Source organism: Microtus ochrogaster, linkage group LG9, assembly GCF_000317375.1.
Source record: "Microtus ochrogaster isolate Prairie Vole_2 linkage group LG9, MicOch1.0, whole genome shotgun sequence".
NCBI lineage: Eukaryota > Metazoa > Chordata > Mammalia > Rodentia > Cricetidae > Microtus > Microtus ochrogaster.
In genome coordinates, this window is record NC_022034.1 from 7579240 (window position 1) to 7601819 (window position 22580).

Below are 22580 nucleotides of genomic sequence, written 5' to 3' on the forward strand. Positions count from 1 at the left end.
ACAACTGAGAATTTATACAACTGAGAATTTATTTTGGTTCAATATCTACCAGGGCTAAACATTTTACCCAAAAACCAAGATGTCATGGAGGGAGATGTATTATCCTGTTTATAGATTTATATTAATTATAGATAAGTAGTGAAGGTCTCCTGGAGAAAAGGCTATTTTATACTACATATAGGAACCATTTAATAAACCATTCATATATTTGCCATTTATAAACATTTGTGTTTATGCCCCATGACTTACAAGTGTTATTTAATAAAAGGCTTCTCATAAAACTATTCAAGTAAAGTCACCGACACCAACTGCTACTACAAACAAAAATTGCTAAACAGTTAAGAACAAGACTTTAAATTGGTATATGAATTAAGATACTCTAAGTTAAGACAAATTTTCACTCAGTAAGACAATAAAACCATCCAAAAGAGTTGGGTAAGACTTGTACTTGCCCTTTTCAGAAGATAAATGAGTAGGTTAGAAAATAGAGTGTACAAGGTTTTATGCCACAAGCAGACAGTATCTATGATAGTATGTTTAGTAAAAAGACCCCACGTGTCTCTCAAGCTTTACTTTTGCTATTGTTCCTTTTATCAAACCTCTAAGTAACTTCTTATTCTGTTCAAACTCTCAGGTAGTTCTAAAGTTTTCTTTCTGTCACCCTTGCCTTGCTCCTTCATTCCTATCCAACAAAAGTCCAAATCTTTCCATTCATCCCACAATAATGAACACAGGTCCCTTTCTGTGACTCCCTCTGAAGGAACCCTGAACCCAAAAGACAGGTGTTTCCCTCCTCTGAAGAATTTTGCATGTTCCTCTTACACCCCTTATCAAAGTAGTCTTTTGCAGGCCATTCCTGAAGTTAGAGGCCATAATCTAAGTCTGTTAAGCCCACAGTGCTTTACAGAACAAATGAGAGTTTGAATGAATGAATGAATGAATGAATGAATGAATGAATGAATGGTATTTTTAGGCAATGAAAAAAAGGGGAAAGTGTCCCTAACTTGAAAACACAAAATCCAAAATATTTTAAGCATCAGTAAATCATTTAAAAAAAAAAAAACCCTCACACTTTACAGCATTTCAGATTAGATAAAGTTAATTGAGTCAAATCTATATAAAAATTCAAAAACATCCCAAACAGTTGAAACTGGAGAGAGGAAAAACTAATTAAGTATTGTCAACAAAGAACTAAGCTGATTTTGTTCTCATGCTCTTCCCCCAAAAAAGTGAGATTTTAAATTTTAAAACAAATGAGTAAGAGATTAATCAGAAACGGGTGCCACAGGTCTAAATATAAGGAAGCAAAAGGCAGAGAAATAGGTAATTAAAGACGATTAAGAAAAGTTACATGTCAAAGGCTTAAATAAATTTGACAAACTTTAAACTAACCAAAAATAGAGAACTCAGACAACAACAAACTTCCAGGAGACAAGTGAAGCAAGAAACAATTAGAAGAAATTAAAAAGGCTACTACAAATAATTCTACCAACAAACTAGACAAAATAATCTCTGAATTCCTAAGAAGCAGAGCACTTACCAAATGACTCAAAGAGTAATCTAAATATGATAAAAAAAATATAAGATTAAAAAGCAATTCAAAACCTCCCAATAAAGGGAAGCCTAATGACCAGATAAAGATAAGTTCCAAACATTTAAAGAATTAAACTACCTCCCCCAAACTCTTTTATAAAACTTTAAAAAAGCACAATTTCAAGTTTTTCCTTCAAGAACATTACCCTCATACCAAAGCTAGATATGAACACATAAGAATGCAAAAAAGGTAGAAGCTAATATCTTTGATGAAGAAAGATACAAGTCTAAGCAAAATAAAGTTTGCTCTTCTAAGATTAGAGACAACTGACTGATGCCCATCCTCATTACTTGTAAACACACCACTAGAAGTCCTGGTCCGACCAATTACCAATCAGGCCAAGAAAATAAAATCTAAGGAACTAAAAGGGAGGAGAGAAGAAATGAATGTAGTTAAAATGTCTCTTTTGCATAGGGCACGACCTTCTATATCTAATGGAAACTTTAAAATTTTTCATTTTAAAAAACAAAAAACTTAGGATAAAATTTTTATTGTTGTTTTTGTTTTTCGGGACAGGGTTTCGCTATAGCTTTGGAGCCTGTCTTGGAACTATCTCTTGTAGATCAAGCTGGCCTCAAACTCACAGAGATCCGCCTGCCTCTGCCTCATAAGTGAGCCACCACCATCTGGCTAAAACTTAGAATAAATTCAATAAAGTTGAAGGATATAAAATTACGTACAAAAAAAAAATCCAGACTTTGTATCTATGCATTAACAACAAATAGCCAAAAGAAAAATTAAAAGGCTGGAGAGATGATGGTTCAATGCTTAAGAGCATTTGCTCCTTCCTCTTTCAGGGGAACAAAGTTCAGTCCTCGGTGACTTGCGTGACAACTCCCAAACATCTGCAATAGCATTCTGGGAGAATCTACTGCCTTTGACCCACATTTGCACCAGGCAGGACGTGGTACACAGGCATATATCAGGCAAAACACATACATAAAATTGGATTAAAAACACACAAAAGAAAAATTAAGAAGGCAATTCCATATATAATAGCGTCAAAAAAAAATGCTATCACACCCTAGTGAGTTCAAGTAATTAGTACTGGTAAAATGTGCTCACTAACCAGCATGGTCTACAGAGTCAATGAAATCCCTACACAAAATCCCAACTACATTTTTAATTGAAACAGAAAAAAATACTTTTTAAAATTTGCATGAAACTATAAAAGACCCCAAAAATAGTAATCTTATAATAGAACAAAGTAGGGGCATCACACTTATTTAATCAACTATATTATAAAGACAAGTAATGAAAACAGTACAGAATTGATTTTTTTTATCACGAAGACTAATGAAGCTCAGAAACAAACAGCCAAATAATCTATCAAGAATCTCAAGAATCTACACACAACAGATCAAAGAGATCTTCATTAACCATTTTAGGTGCACATACAAATAAACTTGAATTTACATGTTCAGAATAATGAAACTGGACCTTCATCTTAAGCCAGTACAAAAATTAATTTTAAATAAGAAAAATGCTTGACTTGAAAGTGTAGAACTAGAAAGAAACAAGATATAAAGCTCCTTGAGAGGCTTTGTCCATTCTAAACAACTCAGGTATGAGCACATATGAGGCCTAGAGTGCGGACTGCCAAATCCTATTCAAAAAGCTAGATGCGTGCGTGTTTCAATTCACCTGTAAACCAGCACTTGGGAAGCAGACACAAGGGATCAGATTGTAGCACAAATAATGAAAACCCAGAGACAGATATTGGGGTTCAAGCAGATCAGAAAAGCAAAACAGCCAAGCCACTAGAGAAGTCTTACCTCTACAAAGGCTGGGCAACTGCTGAACCTCTTTCTCCTCCCACTTTATATTCATTCCCCTTTAGTGCTGGGATTAAAGGAGTATGACTCCCTAGTACTGGGATTAAATGTGTGAGCCACCACCACTGCCCAAATCTGTTTCTGCACTGATCTTGTGTAGCCCAGGGTGGCCTTAAACTCACACAAATCTGCCTCTACCTCCCAAATCCTTAGGATTAAAGGTGTGTGCCACCGTGGCCGGGTCTCTAGTGGCTTAGTTTTACCCTTTGATCTTCAGGTAAGCTTTATTTATTAAAAGATAAATAAAATATCACAATATTGGATCCCTTGAACAAGCTGCTTACCTATACTAGCAAAATCAGTAACTTCTGGGTTCAAATGAGAAGCCATACCTATATAGGTAGCAAACAATCAAGGAAGACACATACCAACCTCTGTCTCCACATGTCTGTGCACACAATGTACACCTACCCCAACAAACAAATGCAACAATACCATACCTAATAGGGAAGAAAAAAACTAGATAAATAAGCTCCTTAATATTGGCTGTGATTTTTAAATATGGAAAAAAAAACAGGCATCCAAAAGGAAAAACAAATGAAACTATTAACAAGAAAATAAAGCATACACACACAAACACACACACACACACCATTAAGAAAAATGAAAAGACAAACCATAGAGTAAGAGACATTATCTACAAGCCATTCATATGTGAGAAACTAATATCCAGAACAGGGTATTACTCAACAAAACAAACCATAACAACAAAAGCCTGATTTTAAATAAATACACAAATATAGTCTCCTACAGAAAACAGAGAAATGTCTTATCCAACAGGCACAAGAAAGGATAGCTTACATCACTAGCCAGCATACAAGATACCATCTCACTCCTGTTGTAATGACCACTATGGATTACATGCTAGCAAAGATACGGTAGAAAACGGAACACTTGTTCCATACAGATGGGGACATACATAAGTACAATTCTGGAAAACATGTTCTTCAAAACATTAAAAGCAGAACTAGCGAAAATAGTCTAATGAAACTCAGAAACAAACACAAGCAGAAATGAAAATATCTCTAACAAGAATGTCAAGATTCTACACATAACACATTAAAAACAAACCAACCAACCAGAACCAGCAACCTCATACCTGGTGAATATACAAACATTAAATCATGTGCTGATAAGTTTTGCACACCCCATTTCATTGCAGTATTACTTACATTAGCCAAGGTATGAAAATGACTCAACTGTCTACTGACATACGAATGGGTAATAAAAAATGAAATGCTATCTAGCCATAAAAAAGGAAGATCTTGTCATTTTTCAAAAATACAAACTAATCTGGAAGACAATACACTGAGAGTCAAGCATGAATCCTGTACAATCTCAACAAAGCTCACAGAACAGAAAATGGAATAGCATTTTAGGAGAATAGTAAGATAAGTATAGAGATAATGCTCAAGACACAATGCTCAACAAGAGTTGGGGGCTAAAGAGAAGCAGTTAAGAAGCCTTGCTACTACTGTCTCAGAGGACCAGAGTTCAGCTCAAAGTATTTACATAATAAATGGCTCACGACCACATGAAATTCCAACTTCAGGGAGTCTACATCCATTTCTTGCCTTCCTGCAACCAATATGCGCATTCACACAGTACTATTAAAACTGTAACTAAGTGACAGAGTATAAAGTTTTGATTATGCCACATGACTAAATTCTGGTTCCAGATATAACATGATGACTAAGTATTTGTGTTCTCGTTCTCTCTCTCTCTCTCTCTCTCTCTCTCTCGCTCTCTCGCTCTCTCGCTCTCGCACGCAAGTGAGGCAATGGATGTGCCCTTCCTTAGCTGGAGTGTGGTATCATTTCACAATGTGTATCAAAAAGTCACATTAGAAGGGGTCCCCATAAACTTCCTCACACATGACCAGCTAGTGCCAAGGTTACTATTCGCTACTCTCTAAAACCTGATTGCTAAGACTTTAATGTTGAAGACACAAAATTACTTATGTCATCAAACACAAAGAAAGATGATACCCAACTAGAGGCTTCACCCCTACTGACTAGCATTCATAGTATTTTCGTATTCTGCATCTACCAGAGGAGAAAAATCATTAATATTACCCACTATAACGCTGCAACATACAAGAGCAACCTTCCTACAAGATAGGCTAAATCAATAGTGGCATAAATGTTACAGGAGTAACCCAACCACTTTTAACTTGTATTTAAGGCCCACTTAATAAGATGAGACCCTTAGCTGACATTGCTAAAGTGGCCAAGAACCTGATATTTGATATGTAATGGGACCTAGGGAAAAACGCACTACTATTGTCTGCTAAAGGAACATAGCAATAAAGTGACGTCTAATGACAGATTTCTAAGTTTCTTCCTACAGAAGTTGGTAGTCAACACAAAGGCCCCATAACTAGACAATGTGCCACAGTGAAAGACTGTCAACACTTTCCCCTCAAGGCTCACAAATCCATGTGCAAGAGGAGGAGGAAAGATTCGAAGATCCACAGGTGGTGGCTGACTCCAAAAGTATTATCCAGACACAACAGGACTGACATATGTATGTTCACACCCCTAACCAAGAATCTACTTACAAATGATGCCTGCTTTAAAAAAAAAAAAAAAAATCCGTTTTCTCCAATGAAGTCCACGGTAGATCCAACGTCCAGATGTAGGAACCAAAAAAAGAAAAAAAAAAGAAAAGGCTAAATTGTTTTCGGTGTGCCTTTTGTTTGGGTATTTTGTTTTTGTTTTAAGTTGTTTATTTTTAGTGTTTTTTGTTGGATGGACAGGTAAACAGAATATAGAAGGAGTTGGGGCAAGAAGAAAGAATGTGATCAAAATATACTATATAACTTTTTTCAATAAAATTAAAAATTACTCTATTATGTTTCTTAAAAGTATACAATTAGCCAACTATACCTCAATAATGATTAGATAGTAGGTTACAATCAACACAGAACTCACAATCAGAAATTCCTCAATAAAGTTGTCTCATGTCCTCATTTTGTTTCAAAGAACAAAGTAAAAGACACTGTAGGGAAAAAAATCAGTTATTATCTTCACTTTCCACTTCAATAGGGATATAACTAGAGTACAAGGGCTATACCATGCAACCATTTTTATGTGTTGAAAAGGAGGAGTATTATGTTCAAGACAATAAGCCCAATTCTGTTTTGGGAAAGATGCATATACCGAGTTACTAAATTCTCAAAATAACACCGAATAATGTATTATTAGTATTATTTACCTTTAAAGCACAAGAGATTACTAAGTAGACAAAATCCTAAAAGTTCAGAAATTTAATACCATCTTGTATCTCCTTTGTAAGGTAAGTAAACTAACAATCTTGGGATTCTAAATGATTAATATAATTTACATTTAAAAATCCTCTTCAAGCTTTTCAGAATGAATTCAGTTGTTACTTCAATAATTTTTCCCTAACTACACTACGAATGTTTGAGAAAACCATGCCTCAACTTATTAATGTTTTCAGTCTTCTAGCCATTGGGTCACATTTTTTTCATTCTGTTTTTTAAAACAGAGGGTCTCACTGTATAACTATAGCTGGCTTTAAAGCACACATACGTACGTACATACGTACGTACACACACACACACACACACACACACACACACACACACACACACACACACACACAGAGAACGTCCAAGACCTAAAGACTACAGATGAATCTAGGAAACAAAATATGTTTGTGACCATAGAGAAGAAAGGCTCTTAAAGTCAGTATCTTGCTACACAAACATCGTCTTTTAGAAGTTTTATTAATTAAAAGGAGAACTGATCTTTATAACACAAGTTTTCCTTGTATCTTATTTACTGACAACTGTCTTTCACACTGTCCTGTTCAGTATCCTACATTACTGTGAGTGACTGACTGTCTTTCACTCTGTTGTCCTATTCAGTAACTTATTCTGCTGAAAGGCCCTCCTCCTCCTTAATCGCTACACATAACAAAGGCAGAGATCTTCAGATTCTTCACTGCAATTCTATGCCCTCTTCTTTGCTGTGGGATAATGCTCTTGTTCACTATAGTTTGTCACGGATTGGCCAGTAGCCCTACAGGAAGGTATAGGCAGGACAACCAGACAAGGAGAATTCTGGGAAGAGGAAAAACAGAGATGCAGATGCCTATAGCCACAGAAGAAGCACAACAGAGCAACGTGGCAATACACAGATTAGTAGAAATGGGTTAATTTAAGATATAAAAGCTAATAAGCCTGAGCCATCAGCCAAACAGTTTATAATTAATATAAGCCTCTATATGTTTATTTGGGACTGAACTGCTGCGGGAGCAGGGACAGAAACTTCCTTCTACAATTCTTCACTTAACAATCACTTCTAAGTTCAGGTTCTCATTATTACACAGCTGGTCACATCTTTAAGCATTCCATGAGAACAAAGATGATGTAAGAGATCCTTCAGTATGCTGTGAAAAGCATACTCTCATCGGTTAATTGATGTAGGAGGGTCTTCTGTTTTATGTTGATTTCATTGGTTAATAAAGAAACTGCCTTGGCCATTTGATAGGCCAGCCCTTAGGTGGGTGAAGTAGACAGAACAGAATGCTGGGAGAAAGAAAGCATAGTTGGTCAGACGTCATGGAGCCAGCCACCAGGTCAGACATGCTGAATCTTCCCTGGTAAGCCACCACCTCATGGTGCTATAAAGATTACTAAATATGGGTTAAAGCAAGATGTGAGAATTAGCCAATAAGAGGCTAAAACTAATGGGCCAGGCAGTGTTTAAATGAATACAATTTGTGTGTTATTATTTCAGGTGTAAAGCTAGCCATGTGGGAGCTGGGCGGGATGAAAAGCAGGCCTGCTCACCTCGTCACTACAGTTAATGAATAAAAGTGTTTCAGCCAATTGACAGACAGAATAAAGACAGACAGAAAATCCAAACAAATATATGGAGAAAATGAAGGCAAAGTCAAGGAGAGCTATGTAGTCACACAAGTAAGAAATATGCCAAGGTATCACTAGTTAGCCATAGCCATGTGGTGATAAACAAACTAGTAGGAACCAATGGGTCAATTACAATTAACATTAAGTCTCTGAGTGGTTATCTTATAAGCAGCTGTGGTGGAAACTGGCCAAGTGGTACTGGATGAGACTGAGGAAAGATTATATCTTTTCATATTATTTTGTAGTTATTTACCACAGATTACATACGAATATTTCTAGACTAAATGATACAAAATGTTTGATTTATATTCATGCCTTATTTTAAGCTTTCTTTTTGTTTTGTTAGTGATGGTGGTAGTTTTACAATTGGTTGGTTCGTTGGAGATTGAATCTAGAATGACAAACACACTCAACACAAACTCTACCACTGGACCATATACCAAGACCTAGACTTTTATACCTCTCATTTCTTTTACAATTCTAAACAGTTTATTTATACTACTTAGATACAACCATAAATGAAAAAATTTAGAGCCTAATAAAAATGAACCTCTCCTCCATTAACCACAACTAACAGAGCATAGATAAGTTTTTAAAAGATTAATTTATTTTTATGTTTATGAATGTTTGGCTGCATACAGACCTGTGTGCCATGTACATGACTAGTACATGCAGAGGATGAGGGACGGGGTGAGGTGCTAACAACCTAATCTGGGCCCACAGAAGGAGTAACAAGTATTCTTAACTGCTTCAACAATAATCACCAGCACAAATTTTTAAAATGCAAAAATTCCTACCAAGTAATAAATCTTACTAATGTGAAAACATAGCCAAGTTAATGATAAAGAAATTTGATTTCAGGAATTCTCAATTGAACTGCTCTGGTATAAATAGCAAGATCTGTTAAGACAAATTACACTTTCCCAACAAAATAATCAAATTTAGTTCCAAAGTTCCTTGATATACCCATAAGAAGAATTCGTTCTCTTTTTTAAAGACAGATTTCTGCTGACAATTAAATCAAAAGAAGATATAAATGACTTCAATCACTAAAAAATAAATTTAGGACCACTGCTACAAGCTGAATATCCCTAACTTTCCAAAGGCTCCAAAATACAAAACTCCTTGCTACCAAAAGTAGAAAATTCCATACCTGAACTCATGACTGTATTGAAAATGCAGTTCCAATAAAACTGTTCTGTAAAGTTATGTTCAGAATGTGTGTTTTAAGTTGCATATGAAACAAAAACATATTCAGGTATAGGTCCCACATCTGTTTCTACACATGCAAGTATTTCTATTCTAAAAAAAAAAATTAGATCCGAGCATTTCAAATAATTAGTATCAACCTGAATCAACAGGTTATGAGATGGACAGTAGAGTTCAAGTAAAATTAACTTTCCTTCATAGCCTATTCCACATGCCTATCTGGTATTGGGAGGTTAGAACTGATTGTTTCAGGTACAAAAAATTCCATTTTCCCAAGATGGGTATATGATTTAGACCAGCAACTTTTCTCCTTTAATATTTATCACGAACAGTTAATGCCCCTAGGAACAGGGTTCTTTGCAATTTTTTCTGCTAGATTCCTTTTGTTGTGTGTAGTGAGAATTTTAAGAAAGATATATATAGTTTAGAAACCTGTAACTTTTCTATTTTACTGGTAAGTCCGTCTTAACAAAGCTTTAACAAAGCAGATCATACATTCGTAAGACGAACCAAACATTCCATCTTAACTAAGGCTGACAATCAATTGCTTACAAGTAAGTCTTTTTCCAAAAATAACTTTTAACTACTGTTTGGAATACTATCTATCTTTAAATATTAAGATATATAATTCACAAAATAAAGCACCTACCATTTTAAAGACTATAAAAAGGCTTATGACATTAGAAATTGTTAAGACTTCAAAAAAACAAAACAGGTCTAAAGAAAATTTACTGCTTCCATACTCTCCTGAAACTCACTAAAATAATAACTACTACTATCCTCAGAAATTCAGTATAGCCAAATATGCACAGGTAGGTCCTCAATATACCTCTGCACAGCATGAAGCAAAAAATAAGATGAGAAGGAGTAAAGAGGGGGAGGAGGAAGAAGCAGCAGTAAAATTCAAACCGAAAAACAAGTCATAAAATCTAGCCGTCTCTGAAGCTTTAAGTCAATAATAATTCCTGTATCTAAAAACATAAAAGTTTTACACTGTCAAAATATACTAACAAATTAAAACTACCACAGATAACTATGTAATCTAAACATTTCATAAATTTAGGTAAAAGTAAAATAACATCTTATTTTTATTCTTTATGTGCTGTACATATGTAAATAAATGTGTACAACTGTGTATGCATGTCTGTGTACTCAGGTCAAAGGTTGACAGTGGTTGTCTTCCTCTATTCCTCTCTGCCTTACTTCTTTGAGACAGGGTACTTACTCTCTCACTGAACCTGAAACTGTGTTTCAGCTACACTGGATGATCAACAAGTCCCTGGGATCCTCATGTGCTGCCACTCTTGTGCCACCGTGCTGGGGTTATAGGCACATACCATCTGGCTTTTCTGGCTTTTATGTGTATAGGTGTTTGGGGTTCAAGGTCAGGTCCTCATGTTTGTGCAGACCCAAATGAGTCACATTCCCAGCCCTGGTCCTAAAGACAGAATACACACATTTTGCACTGTGCATGCCATTAGTTCATGCAATGCCATGCCTCGGGAAAATTAAAAACCTATAGTTAGGAACAGCAGTGCTTTTACTGTATGAACAAAGTTTGCTGTTCTTACAGAAACATCACGGTTTCATTACACAAAACAAAGATATTTTCTGAGTGTCATTCCTCAGTAAGACTCAATTCTATGTTTATACTATATTGTCTTAGAATGTTTGATTTTTGAAACTGAGTTTCATTTTTTTAAACTGGGGGAGGGGGTTGCCTAGAGAGATGATGCATCAGATTAAAAGCACCGGCTGCCCTTCCAGAGGACCCAGGTTTAATTCCAAGCACCTGTATGATGGCATGCAACCAGTTAAAACTACACTCCCACGGGATCTAACGGCCTCTTCTGGCAACCAGAATACCCTTACACATAAAAATAAATTAAGAAAGTTTTTAACTGACGAATGAATGCTGGCTAGAAATTGAGACAGGATTTCCAATACTTTATGAAAGGGCCCTACATTCTTCTCCCATTTTGTACTATGCATTGATATGAAGCAGTATTCTCTGCATTGATGATTATACAAGTATCGACTAACCCTGAAAAACACAAGAAGTTCTACATCCTACAAATTAACATTTAGACAAGATTTAATTCTTGTTGTGTATATATGTATGTATGCATTCATGCACATTCCTAAAGAGTCCAGAGATTAACTTTGTATATCTTTATAACAATCTAACAGCAAGGCTCTCCAGTGACAAGATCCACAAAATCTTGTCACTAATTTTCTACAAGGCCTATAATCATTCAACAAAACCCTTTTTTGGCAAGATTATCCTGAACTCTGGTGTGTGTGTGTGTGTGTGTGTGTGTGTGTGTGTGTGTGTGTAACAAAAACTACTTACAAAAATAGAGTAAATGTATAAACTAAAGAAAGGTGTACTAAAAATTGCAAGTTGTAAAATACCAAAACTCCACACACACACACACACCCATTTAAGACATTTATACCCCACCTATAAATTAATATTGTCTGAATAAACTAATGGGTCCAAAAAACATTTTTAAAATCAGTCATTCTTCCATTTGTTTTCCAATAAGTATTCTCAAATACAACAGTCATTATTTTTCATTTACATAATCAGTAAGTAATGAATAGCTACAATGTGCTAGTATTACAGGATTAGTAGTAAAAGGCAGTGAATTAACAAATATTAAAAATATTGTACATATTGTTTTATGTACAATAAATTCTGCTAGGACAGCGATTCTTAACCTTCCTGATGCTGCAACCTTTTAATACAGTTCCTCATGTTGTGGTGACTTCCAAATACAAAATTAAACTGCTACTTCAGAATTGTAATTTTGCTACTGCTATGAATCATAAATAATAGGTAAGATTTCTGATATGTGACCCCTGTGCAGGGTCATTTGACAGCCCCACACCCCCAGACCTGCTGTGCGAGGGAAAAAGAACACTAAAACACCAGGTAACAGTGCTGCAGAGGTGGAGCATGAGAGGACAGGGGTAGGGGAGGAGTGGAGATGACACTCAACCACACTTAAGGAAAAGCAGCAGCCAGTCACAATGAAAACTCTATCATTGTATAAATGACACAATGATCTTGAAGCTGGGAACGGATTTGACTTATCCTAAAAGTAAAAAAAACAAAAAAAAGCCAATATGATTACACTGGAAAGAATTGGGAAAAATCATTTAAGATGAGGGCAGAGAAATAGAATTAATTTTATCACATAGGATTTTGTAACAAAAGGCGTACTTCAAAATCAGCCGGTATAGAAGGAGACTATTTCCAAAAGGAAAATACTAGAGACTGGTTGAGCAAATGACTAAAGAAGACTAGGAAAAGGAAGAAGCAGATTGCAAAGAGTCCTTTCCATAGAAACAGAGTTGGAAGCACCATGAGTCTAGGACTCTCATTTTACAGAAAGAATACATGGTCCAAGCTGGGGTTTTGTGTGGTCAAACTGAAGACCACCGGAGTTGTACTTCATCTTGAACATTCAGGACAAGTCTTCCCACAATTCTTGACCTCAAGTCTGAAATTCCAAAGTCTTCACCGTGAGTATTTCCCAAAGTGACATAGCCAAAACCAAATGGAAATACATGCTAAAAAGAAAATGTTTAATTAGCCACATAAAATTACTCCCATTTTCAATTTCATACATAGCACTTTTAAAGCAACTAATAAATATAAAAGTGATCTTAATTGCATATTGTGTGATGCAGGAAAAAATGAGCAAAACAACAAATATACTTACATCTGGGTACTCTTTTACAGGCACATAAAGCTTCTCTTGTAACTGAACAACAGGTCCCACAGCATCAGGCAGTTCTGCACTCCTTTTCTCCGTGCTCCCATTTAATGTGTCATTGTACATGTCTTTCCGTACTCTGCTAATTTCTGTTAAAAGTAAAAATTTCAAATGTGTTAGACAAAAATATGTCCTTGTTAATCCAGGGAAAGGGGAAGGGGCTGATACAGTATGAACAGCTGGTGCCCTATCTGTCATTCTCTGGATTAAGCCTGTTTACAAGGTGACAGTCTTCATTTCTACCATAAATCAAATTACATCAACCAAATTACACATCATATTAAAACTAACTTCAGAGCAGAGACTCTTAATCATAATCACATAAACTTTAGTTTACATAAAATACTCATGCTTAAAAATGAGGCCAGTCATTTTAAATAGCTTTATTTGTCATAAGAACACATAAAAGAAAATACCAAAAACTCTTTATTCTTTATAAATAATCTGCCACAGTAAGATTTAAAAAGGACACACCTTGGATATTTTAGATATCTTTAATACACACAAAATGCTCAAAAGACAACACATACCAAGTTTAGACAAAGTCTGGGTGAGGTGCACAAATTTAGCAGTTAAAGCTCTGAAAAGAAAAAGGGAAACTGACAGAACTATATGAACGTTAATAAAGCAACATTCCAGGGAAGAGGAAAACAGTACCTAAATAACAACACAAAAGGAGGTAAGAAGAACTAGGGAAGACAAGTACCAACTGCAAGGTCATCAAGATGCAGTGAAATACTGGTAAGTCAGAGGATGGTGCCCTGGACTAAACCACTAATGTAAGAGTTTCCAAGGAAAGACAGTAACAGAAAACAAACCACACTGGGTTAATAGATATAAATTTTGGCAAAGCTAGCCAAAAATCAATGCTCTTTACCCGCCCCCCAAATCTGTATTATAATTCTCAGGTATAAATATATATTTGAAAATTATGAAAGTTTTACTTTAATGAATCAAATCCTATAAAGAAAAATGGAATCTTCCATTAAATATGAAATGTGCTTCAACTATGTATCAATAGATATGCCCTTCACACTGGAACATACTATCATTACAATATGATATTCCATTATTAAGGCTAGTTTTATAGCTGGGTGGCTGGTCCCTGATGTCTTCTCCTTATTCTATCTTGCTCCTTTTCTTTTCCTCCTGATTTCTACTTCTATTTATACTATCTGCCTCCCAGCACGACCTATCCTGCCTTGCTATTATTGGCTGTTAAGCTGTTCACTAGACCATTCAATGTTTTACACAGGCAAAGAATCAGAGCTTCACAGAGTTAAACAAATGCAGCATAAACATAACCAACACATCTTTACATCATTAAACAAATGTAACATACCTTAAAATATTATACAACAGAGTTGTGTATTAGATATCCTGAATACCAGATATTTATATTACGATTCCTAACAATAGCAAAGTTACAGTTATAAAGTAACAATGAAATATTTCATGACTGGGGATCACCACAGCATAAGAAACTCTTGTATTAAAGGGTCACAGCATTAAGAAGGTTGAGAACCACTGGGCTATGGTTTAGTGGTTAAGAAATAATAGCTCTGATACCTACACAGGGGTTCACGACTGTAACCTCCAGTTCTATCCCCTTCTGAGCGCCTCGGGTACCAAGCATACATGTAGTATACTAACATAAATGCAGACAAAACACCCATACACATAATATTTTTTTTAAAGATTTATTTATTATGTATACAACTTTCTGCCTCCATTTATACCCACACGCCAGAGGAGGGTGCCAGATCTCTTTACAGATGGTTTGGAGCCACCATGTGGTTGCTGGGAATTGAACTCAGGACCTCTGGAAGAGCAGACAGTGCTCTTAACCACTGAGCCATCTCTCCAGCCCCACACATAATATTTTTAATGGAAAATTTAATCAATTTAAAATACACATGAGGGGGGAGAGGGAGCGCTCAGTGGTTAAGAGCATGTACTCCTACTTATAGAGGACCCGTATTCAGTTCCCAGTATACATACAATCAGGCACTTGAAATACACATGTACCTTCAGCTCCAAGGATATCAAACACCTCTGGCATTCAGACAGACCTGCATTCAAGTGCACACACTAACACGCAAGTGCATTCACATAATTAAAACTACATCTTAAAGTATGTATAAAATTTGTGTATAAATACAGGTAGGAAAGCTAAAAATAGGACTGATAATTAAACAAGGGGAAAAAAGCAGTCAAAACAAAGTGGGGAGCTGGGGGACATAAGTCAGTAATGTAGGTCCTTGTTTCAACTCTCAGCACTGAGGCAAGAGATAGAGAGTAGGGAAACGGTGTTTACTGCTATAAATAATGCAAAAGCGGTTCTAAATAATCTATAAATGCAAAAGTGGTGCTAAATAATCCAAAAACAGACAAACAGCATCAAAAACAAAGGGGAAGACTAGAGATGTGGCAGAATGGCAGAGTGCGTATACATCATGTGCAAGGCCCAAGATTCAATCTTAGGGGAGGGGAGCTTGCTACTATAAATGCAATAGGTCAATATTTAAAACAATATTATTTTCAAATAATATTGTATTCTTTGAGAATTCATACAACTCATTTTGATCATATTCGCACATACCCCCTCCTCCCAGATCCACAAGTTACAGTTCTAAATGTCCAAAGACCTTGAGTCTAAGGTAAGTGTTGCACCCTGACTTCTCAGTCTTAAAGACTTATCACTCTAATAATAGTATATAAATTATTTAGAAGATAGGGCTGTCAGGAATGTAAATAACTGAAACTTGTAGTCCTCCCAATTACAAACTAATTCATAGCTGAATCTGAGCAGATGAATAGCACCTTTCTAGACAGAAAAGCCAACAATTTGGGCTATACTATTTGTAAGTTCTAGTTCTAACAGTAACTCTAATTTGGGAGATCTCTGATCTAATCTTTCTGAACTTGTATCTCATGCTATTACAACTCACTTACTGAATTGCTCAACTCAATCCAATTCTTTTGAATTTTATTTAGTACTTTTCCAAAACCCCTAGGCTCAAAACTTTTCATTCCTTAAGTCATAGCAATCAGAGATTCTGCTAACGCTATCCTAGTAAGTTGGAATGACCACAGCAGATCATCACAGACATATGCAATGGGCTAGTCCTTAAAGCAAATGACTCACAACAACTGTGTTGTACATTTTCATGTGTCAAATACTACATACTAATGCTGAAATGCTCCACATACATACACAACAGTCAACCTACAACAATGGTTCAGAGGGATCAAAGTTTTGAACCATTAGTACTTAAAATTTCTACTACAGTAACTCCTAAATTGGGCATTTATCTTCCAATTAAATATTCCTATGATTAAGACAGACAGTTTGTTAAAAAAAAAAAATCTCTGAAGTTCTAAGCATTAAATTTATTGTTGGGTTTTTTGTTGTTGCTGCTTTTTTTTTTTTTTTTAGCTAAAACTCTCATTCCTAAAATATCAGCCACTCACTGCCACTTAGGAACCTCATAAATACTCAGGAAAGTTCTATGATATAAATACACTGTAAACTACTCAACATGTTTTCACGCCCTTCAGTTTATTCAGAAACACTCCAATTTGTAAGTTTCTTTAAAAGTATAAAGTCACACATGATTTTTATAACAACAGATGATAGTATGAAGACTAAAGTTGTCCACTCCTTGCAGTAAAGATCACTCATGTCTTAGCAAACTTAACACACTGTGGACATGTTGCTGCTGGAGCTGTGTCTCTGCCATTACCATTCTCCACAACTACTGTTCATTTAGACAGTAACAAGCAATTTATATTTTTTCTTGTTTATTTTCTACTATTTATACCCCTCCAGACTTTTATTAATCTGCTGACATTCCTTACCACTGACTAATTTCTGAGTCAAGATGACTGTAATTTCATAAATCACACATTTTGAGAGCTTGGATATCAAAATACTGGTATGTCTTACCTACCTGATAAAATATCAACACTAGATACATATTCTCTGGTGTGGCACAGGCAATGTGTGCAGTTTTTACACTGTCTCATTCACTAACAGCCCAGGCTGGCACCCAACTCACAAACTATCTCAGCCGAAGTGCTCGGATTACAGATATACTCCATCACATGTAACTCCACCTTCCTCTAGGTCCACCAGGCCACAAGCAATCTGCAATTTGTGTCATTAAATTCAGAAATAAAAACTTCACCTTTATAGCATTTAGGCTTTCTCCTATTTTCCACATTTTCAAGTAGACAGAAACCATACCTTTCTTCCTTCAAGTTTCTGCAGGTACAAAACTATTTGTGCCTATGACTAAAAACTGGATCTAGTTATGCCATCTGTAGTCATCTTCCCTTTCTTTGCTTTAATTACTTTGACTTTTTCCCCTCTCACTTCTAAGTTCAACTGTCAGTTAATTCTGTTCCTAACAGAAAACTACCAAGGAAGCTGCACTGTCAAAGACATAAGTATTTTATCTAAGTAGCCATCTGCTTTTTCTATGTGTACCACACTTAAATCCATTCAGGCATACCTCAGAGTACTATACCTGGATTTAGAGAAATATACAAAGACATAAAGAGATGACACTTTACTTGATCACGACCAATCAGTTTTTAAGTTAACATTTTCCACTGATTTGAGTAAAATAAGAGCCAATATTTATAAGCATGCTTTAATCACACATAGGTTTAATAAGGAACACTAGCATAAACGTTTTCAGCTCTCAGCACAAGTTTAAATAGACTCTACTATTTGCAACTCAGCTTTTGATGGACATTACAGTAACACACCAGCACAAACAGCAAAGCAGGGGGTTTACTAGCTAAGATTGTGCAAGTCAGTTTTTCTTAACATGATGATTACTAAATCTTGGAACAGTAATAGAAATCTATATCTGAAAAACAAGTACCTTCATAAAGAGGTAGTTGTTATGTAGCCATATGTACTCAAGATTAACAGCTCTTTTTTTATGGCCTCCACAAAAGAAAAAACAAACAAAAATCTAACTCAAAATACCAAATACACAGAAAAGTTATTTTAGCAGAGAAAGACCATAGACTGTATTACTTCCCTACCCTTAAGAACCCAAATACACAAACTGAAGCAAATAAATTTTAAAACAAGTTACTATTCAATATACCACTACTTAGTGGGATATTTTCCTTGCTCTAAATAAATTAAAGCTGGTTTAATTTAGAGGCATTTGCTTTCAAACTAGGAAGGAAAAAATAAATTCAAGCCACTGGTAATTCCCTATGTGGGCTTTATTTAGGGAGTTAAATTTTACTCTATACCTCAAAATTTAAATTAAACTTCTTTCCAAAAAAAAAAAACTACATTAAAGACAGACTTTAAAAGGCATGACACAGTTGGCAATATACAATGAACAAATATCCCATGAAACACCTAGAATAGAATATTGCAAAACTGCCATCTTACTAAAAATAATTTACAGAGCCAAGTCAGTGCTCATTATAATTCCAATGACATTCTTCACAGAACTAGAAAAACAATTCTAAAATTATTGTCAGGGCGCAGGTGCACACGCGCGCACGCATACACACCTTAAATAAGTCAAAGCAATCCCAACAAATATAACAATGCTAGAAGTATCTATCAGCACCCAGTTTTTTACCAGAGTCATGCCAACAGAAACTACATGGCAGTGGTACAAAACCAGACAGCAGGACTAACGGAATACACAGGATCCAGAAATCAACACTGCTAGAAACAAGAATTTAAACAAATGTACTAAAATCATATATTAGAGAAAGAGCACTCTAAATAAAAGGTGTGGGAAAACTGGGTATCTTCACGTAGAATAATGAAGTTAGATCCCTATCTTTCATCCTGTACAAAAACAATTCAAAATGGATCAAAGACCATAATGCAAGACCGGAATGTCTCACATGTTACAGGGAAAGCACATCAAGGTACAGGAACACACAAGAACATTCTGAAATGGGCTCCAGAAGCCCAGGAAATAACAAGAATTAACAAATAGGATTATATAACGTGAAAAGGCCTCTGTAAACAAAGGAAAAAAATAACAGCAATAGCCTAAAGAATGAGAGAATTTTTGTCAGTTATATGCCTCTGACAGAGAATGCTGTGGAACAACAGTTTTACCTTATAAAGATTTGTTTCTTGTACTTGTTTAATAAAATGCTGATTGGTCAGTAGCCAGGCAGGAAGTAGAGGAAGGGCAACGTGAACAGAATTCTGATAAGAGGAAAGATGCAGTCTTCACCCACCCAGAGGAAGCAAGATGAGACTGCCTCACTGATAACAGGTACCTAGCTAACACAGACAAGAATTATGGGGTAATATACATTATAAGAATTAATAAGAAGCCTGAGCCAATAGGCCAACCAGTTTATAATTAATGTAGACCTCTATGTGTTTCTTTGCGCAAGACAGAATTAATAACTAGAATCCACGAATTAAAAAATTAAACATCAAAAAAAATCATTCAAAGGATGAGCAAATGGAATGAGGAGACAGTTCTCAAGAGTAGAAATGGCCAATAAATGTATGAAAAACTGTTCAACATCCTTTAACATGAAGGAAAGTCAAAACTACATTGAGATTCTGCCTCCTTTCAGTCAGAATGGCTACCCATCAAGAAAACAAAAGCTGCCAAGGATAATGAGGGACAGGAGAAAGCCTCAGCCACCACTAGTGGGAATGGTTCAGTCACAATGGAAATCACTAAAGGCTCTTCAAAACACTAGCAACAGAAATGTCATATGATATAGCTATCCCATTCCTAAATATATAGCCCAAAAAAAATTAAAATCGGTAGCTGGAGAGAGATGGCTCAGTGTTAAAAGAACTTGCTACTCTTCCAGAAGACTCCCTCAGCACCCATGTCAGGTGGTTCACAACCATCTCTAATCCAGTTCCAGGAGACCTAATGTCTCGGGGGTCTGCATACACCTTTACTCACATGCATGAATCTGCACACAGATGCACACACCTACGCATCATCAAAAATAATATAAATTAAGAATCAAAGTGAGAATACCACAGAGATTTGCAAGCCCATTTTTATTGTAGCATTAACAATTGCCAAGACACAAAATTAGTCCAGATGTCCAGCAACAAATTATTTTTATAAAGAAAATGTATTACACTTATACACACACACACACACACACACACACACACACACACACACACACACTCACTCGAGTTTTATTTACCTATGAAGGAATTCAAACTGAAACCACATGTTTTCTCCTGCAGGATATAAAGTTAAAAAAAAAATCAAGATGTCGTGTGTGTGTGTGTGTGCGCGCGCGCGTGTGCGCATGCATGTATGTATCATGTAAGTTGCAGGGGAAATCCTAGTGGGGAGAAAGAGAATCTTTAGGAAGAAAGGAAGAGAGAGAGAGTAAAGAGAAGTGAAAATGAGTGGGTAACATACAAACATTAAAATGAATAGTCATGTTAAAGACTAATTTTAAAAACAATCAAGGGATGGAGAAATGGCTCAACAGTTAAGAGCAGTGTATGCTAAATCAATGAGCAACATAGGATATGGAGTACTATAAATTACAAAGGAGAACAAAGAACTATATGGTGAAAGAATATCAAATATAACTCACCACAATCAAGCAATTAAAGTTAACACATATACTCACCCTTCCTAGTTTGACACACTGAAGTACTTGTGTGTGATTTTCCTTGCCAAACCACATAAACTCAATCTAATCATAAAAAAGCAAACTAACTCAATACTTAAAAACTGTTCGAAAGTACTGAAGTCATAGGAAAGGGAGTGAGGAGGGTGTCATAAAAGAACGGAAAAAAGCACCACCACAGAATTAAAGGCTACTAAAGAGGAGGGAAAAGTCCTTTCATCCCAGCACTCAGGAGTCAGAGGCAGGCAGATCTCTGAGTTTCAGGCCAGCCTGGACTACAAAGTGAGTTCCAAAACAGGCTACATAGCTACTGGGAAACCTTGTCTTCAGAAAACCAAGAGGAGGGAAAGCGCATGAGTTGGACTTAGTGGTATACTCCTATAATGCCAGGCCATAGGAGGCAGAGGCTGGAAGATGAGCAAGTTTGGGTAGCCCTGGGCTACACAGTGAGTTAAAGGCAGGCCTGAGTTGTATGAAACCATGACTCAAACCAAAGGAAAGGGAGAGAAAGAGACAAGTAAAAAGGACTGATTTTAAAAGCTGAGCAAGATTTGAAGAGCAATTAACAATTTTATGTTCCCAAATACAACTTCCTGTGACTTTATTAACTTCCATATTACTTTTTCACTTTTTTACAAATCTAAATTTATTTCAAAATCAAGAATTAAAATGTAAGCAGTCTTAGCTTTGGCTTTTAGATGCATTTATTCCAGTAAGTAGAGGTGAACATTCATGAGAAATGTCATGAAAACATCTTATTACATAATAACACATTTAACTTAGTCAACAAAAGGGGGGGAGATACTTATTTATCAACTAAACTAAGGAAATAAAAGTCACTCACAACCATTTTTTTCTATAGCTTGAATTAAACTTTTAACTATACAGATTATCTTTCTCACAATAAGTACTCTATTTACTAGTCACCCAAAATATTTCAGCTTTTATTGTTTAAATGTTAAGTGCTTAGAATGTTTACTATTTTCTAAAATAAAATCCAGAAACAAAAGCTAATAGTTATTCCAACTGCAGATGTGACTTTCTTTACAAAACACTTGAAATTTTATTAGTCTCCTTCATGTCTGATATTAAGGAAGCTCATACAATCCATGAAAAATTACCTTTTAGTGCAAAGTGAGTTTCCAACTAGTCATTCTGTGTTCCCTCTGTACAAACACCCCAACATAGAAGGGCTAACAATCAACCACAAACTGAACCACATAAAACTCAACCCTTTTCAGGTTAGAACTAAATACTTCAAGCTATGTTATATTACCAGAAGCCAAGATTCTCTTGAAATAATACCCCTGGGAAGCAAAATTACTTACTAGTTAGTAAAAAAAATTTAACTTACCTAGTCAATAAAAAAAAAGGTAAAAAACGGGAAACTACTTATTTACCAATATAACTAAGGAAACCAAAATCATCCACAATCATCTTTTCTATGGTTTGAATAACACTACTAAATTTTAAATTATAAAGATTATCTTTCACTTCACCAGGCTCCTGAACACCTATATTTTTAAGTTAATGCCTTCTTAAATATCACAAAACACTCAAGGCCATTAAAAAAAACTTTAAGTCTTTGAAGAAAGAAATTGAAGAGGACACCAGAAAATGGAAAGACC

General features: G+C 35.6%; 1 protein-coding gene across 6 annotated transcripts in view; it reads right to left on the minus strand.

Annotated features, from left to right (window-relative positions):
• Positions 1 to 13533, minus strand: part of Qki (QKI, KH domain containing RNA binding) — a 90330-nt gene extending 76797 nt beyond the window's left edge. For all 6 annotated transcript variants that reach the window (XM_013352273.2, XM_026787395.1, XM_026787391.1 and 3 more), the window contains exon 1: positions 13267 to 13533. In XM_013352273.2, the coding sequence (XP_013207727.1) occupies positions 13267 to 13518 (252 nt within the window). In that variant the 5' untranslated portion in view covers positions 13519 to 13533. The remainder of the gene's footprint in view (positions 1 to 13266) is intronic.
• Between the last annotated feature and the right edge of the window lie 9047 nt (positions 13534 to 22580).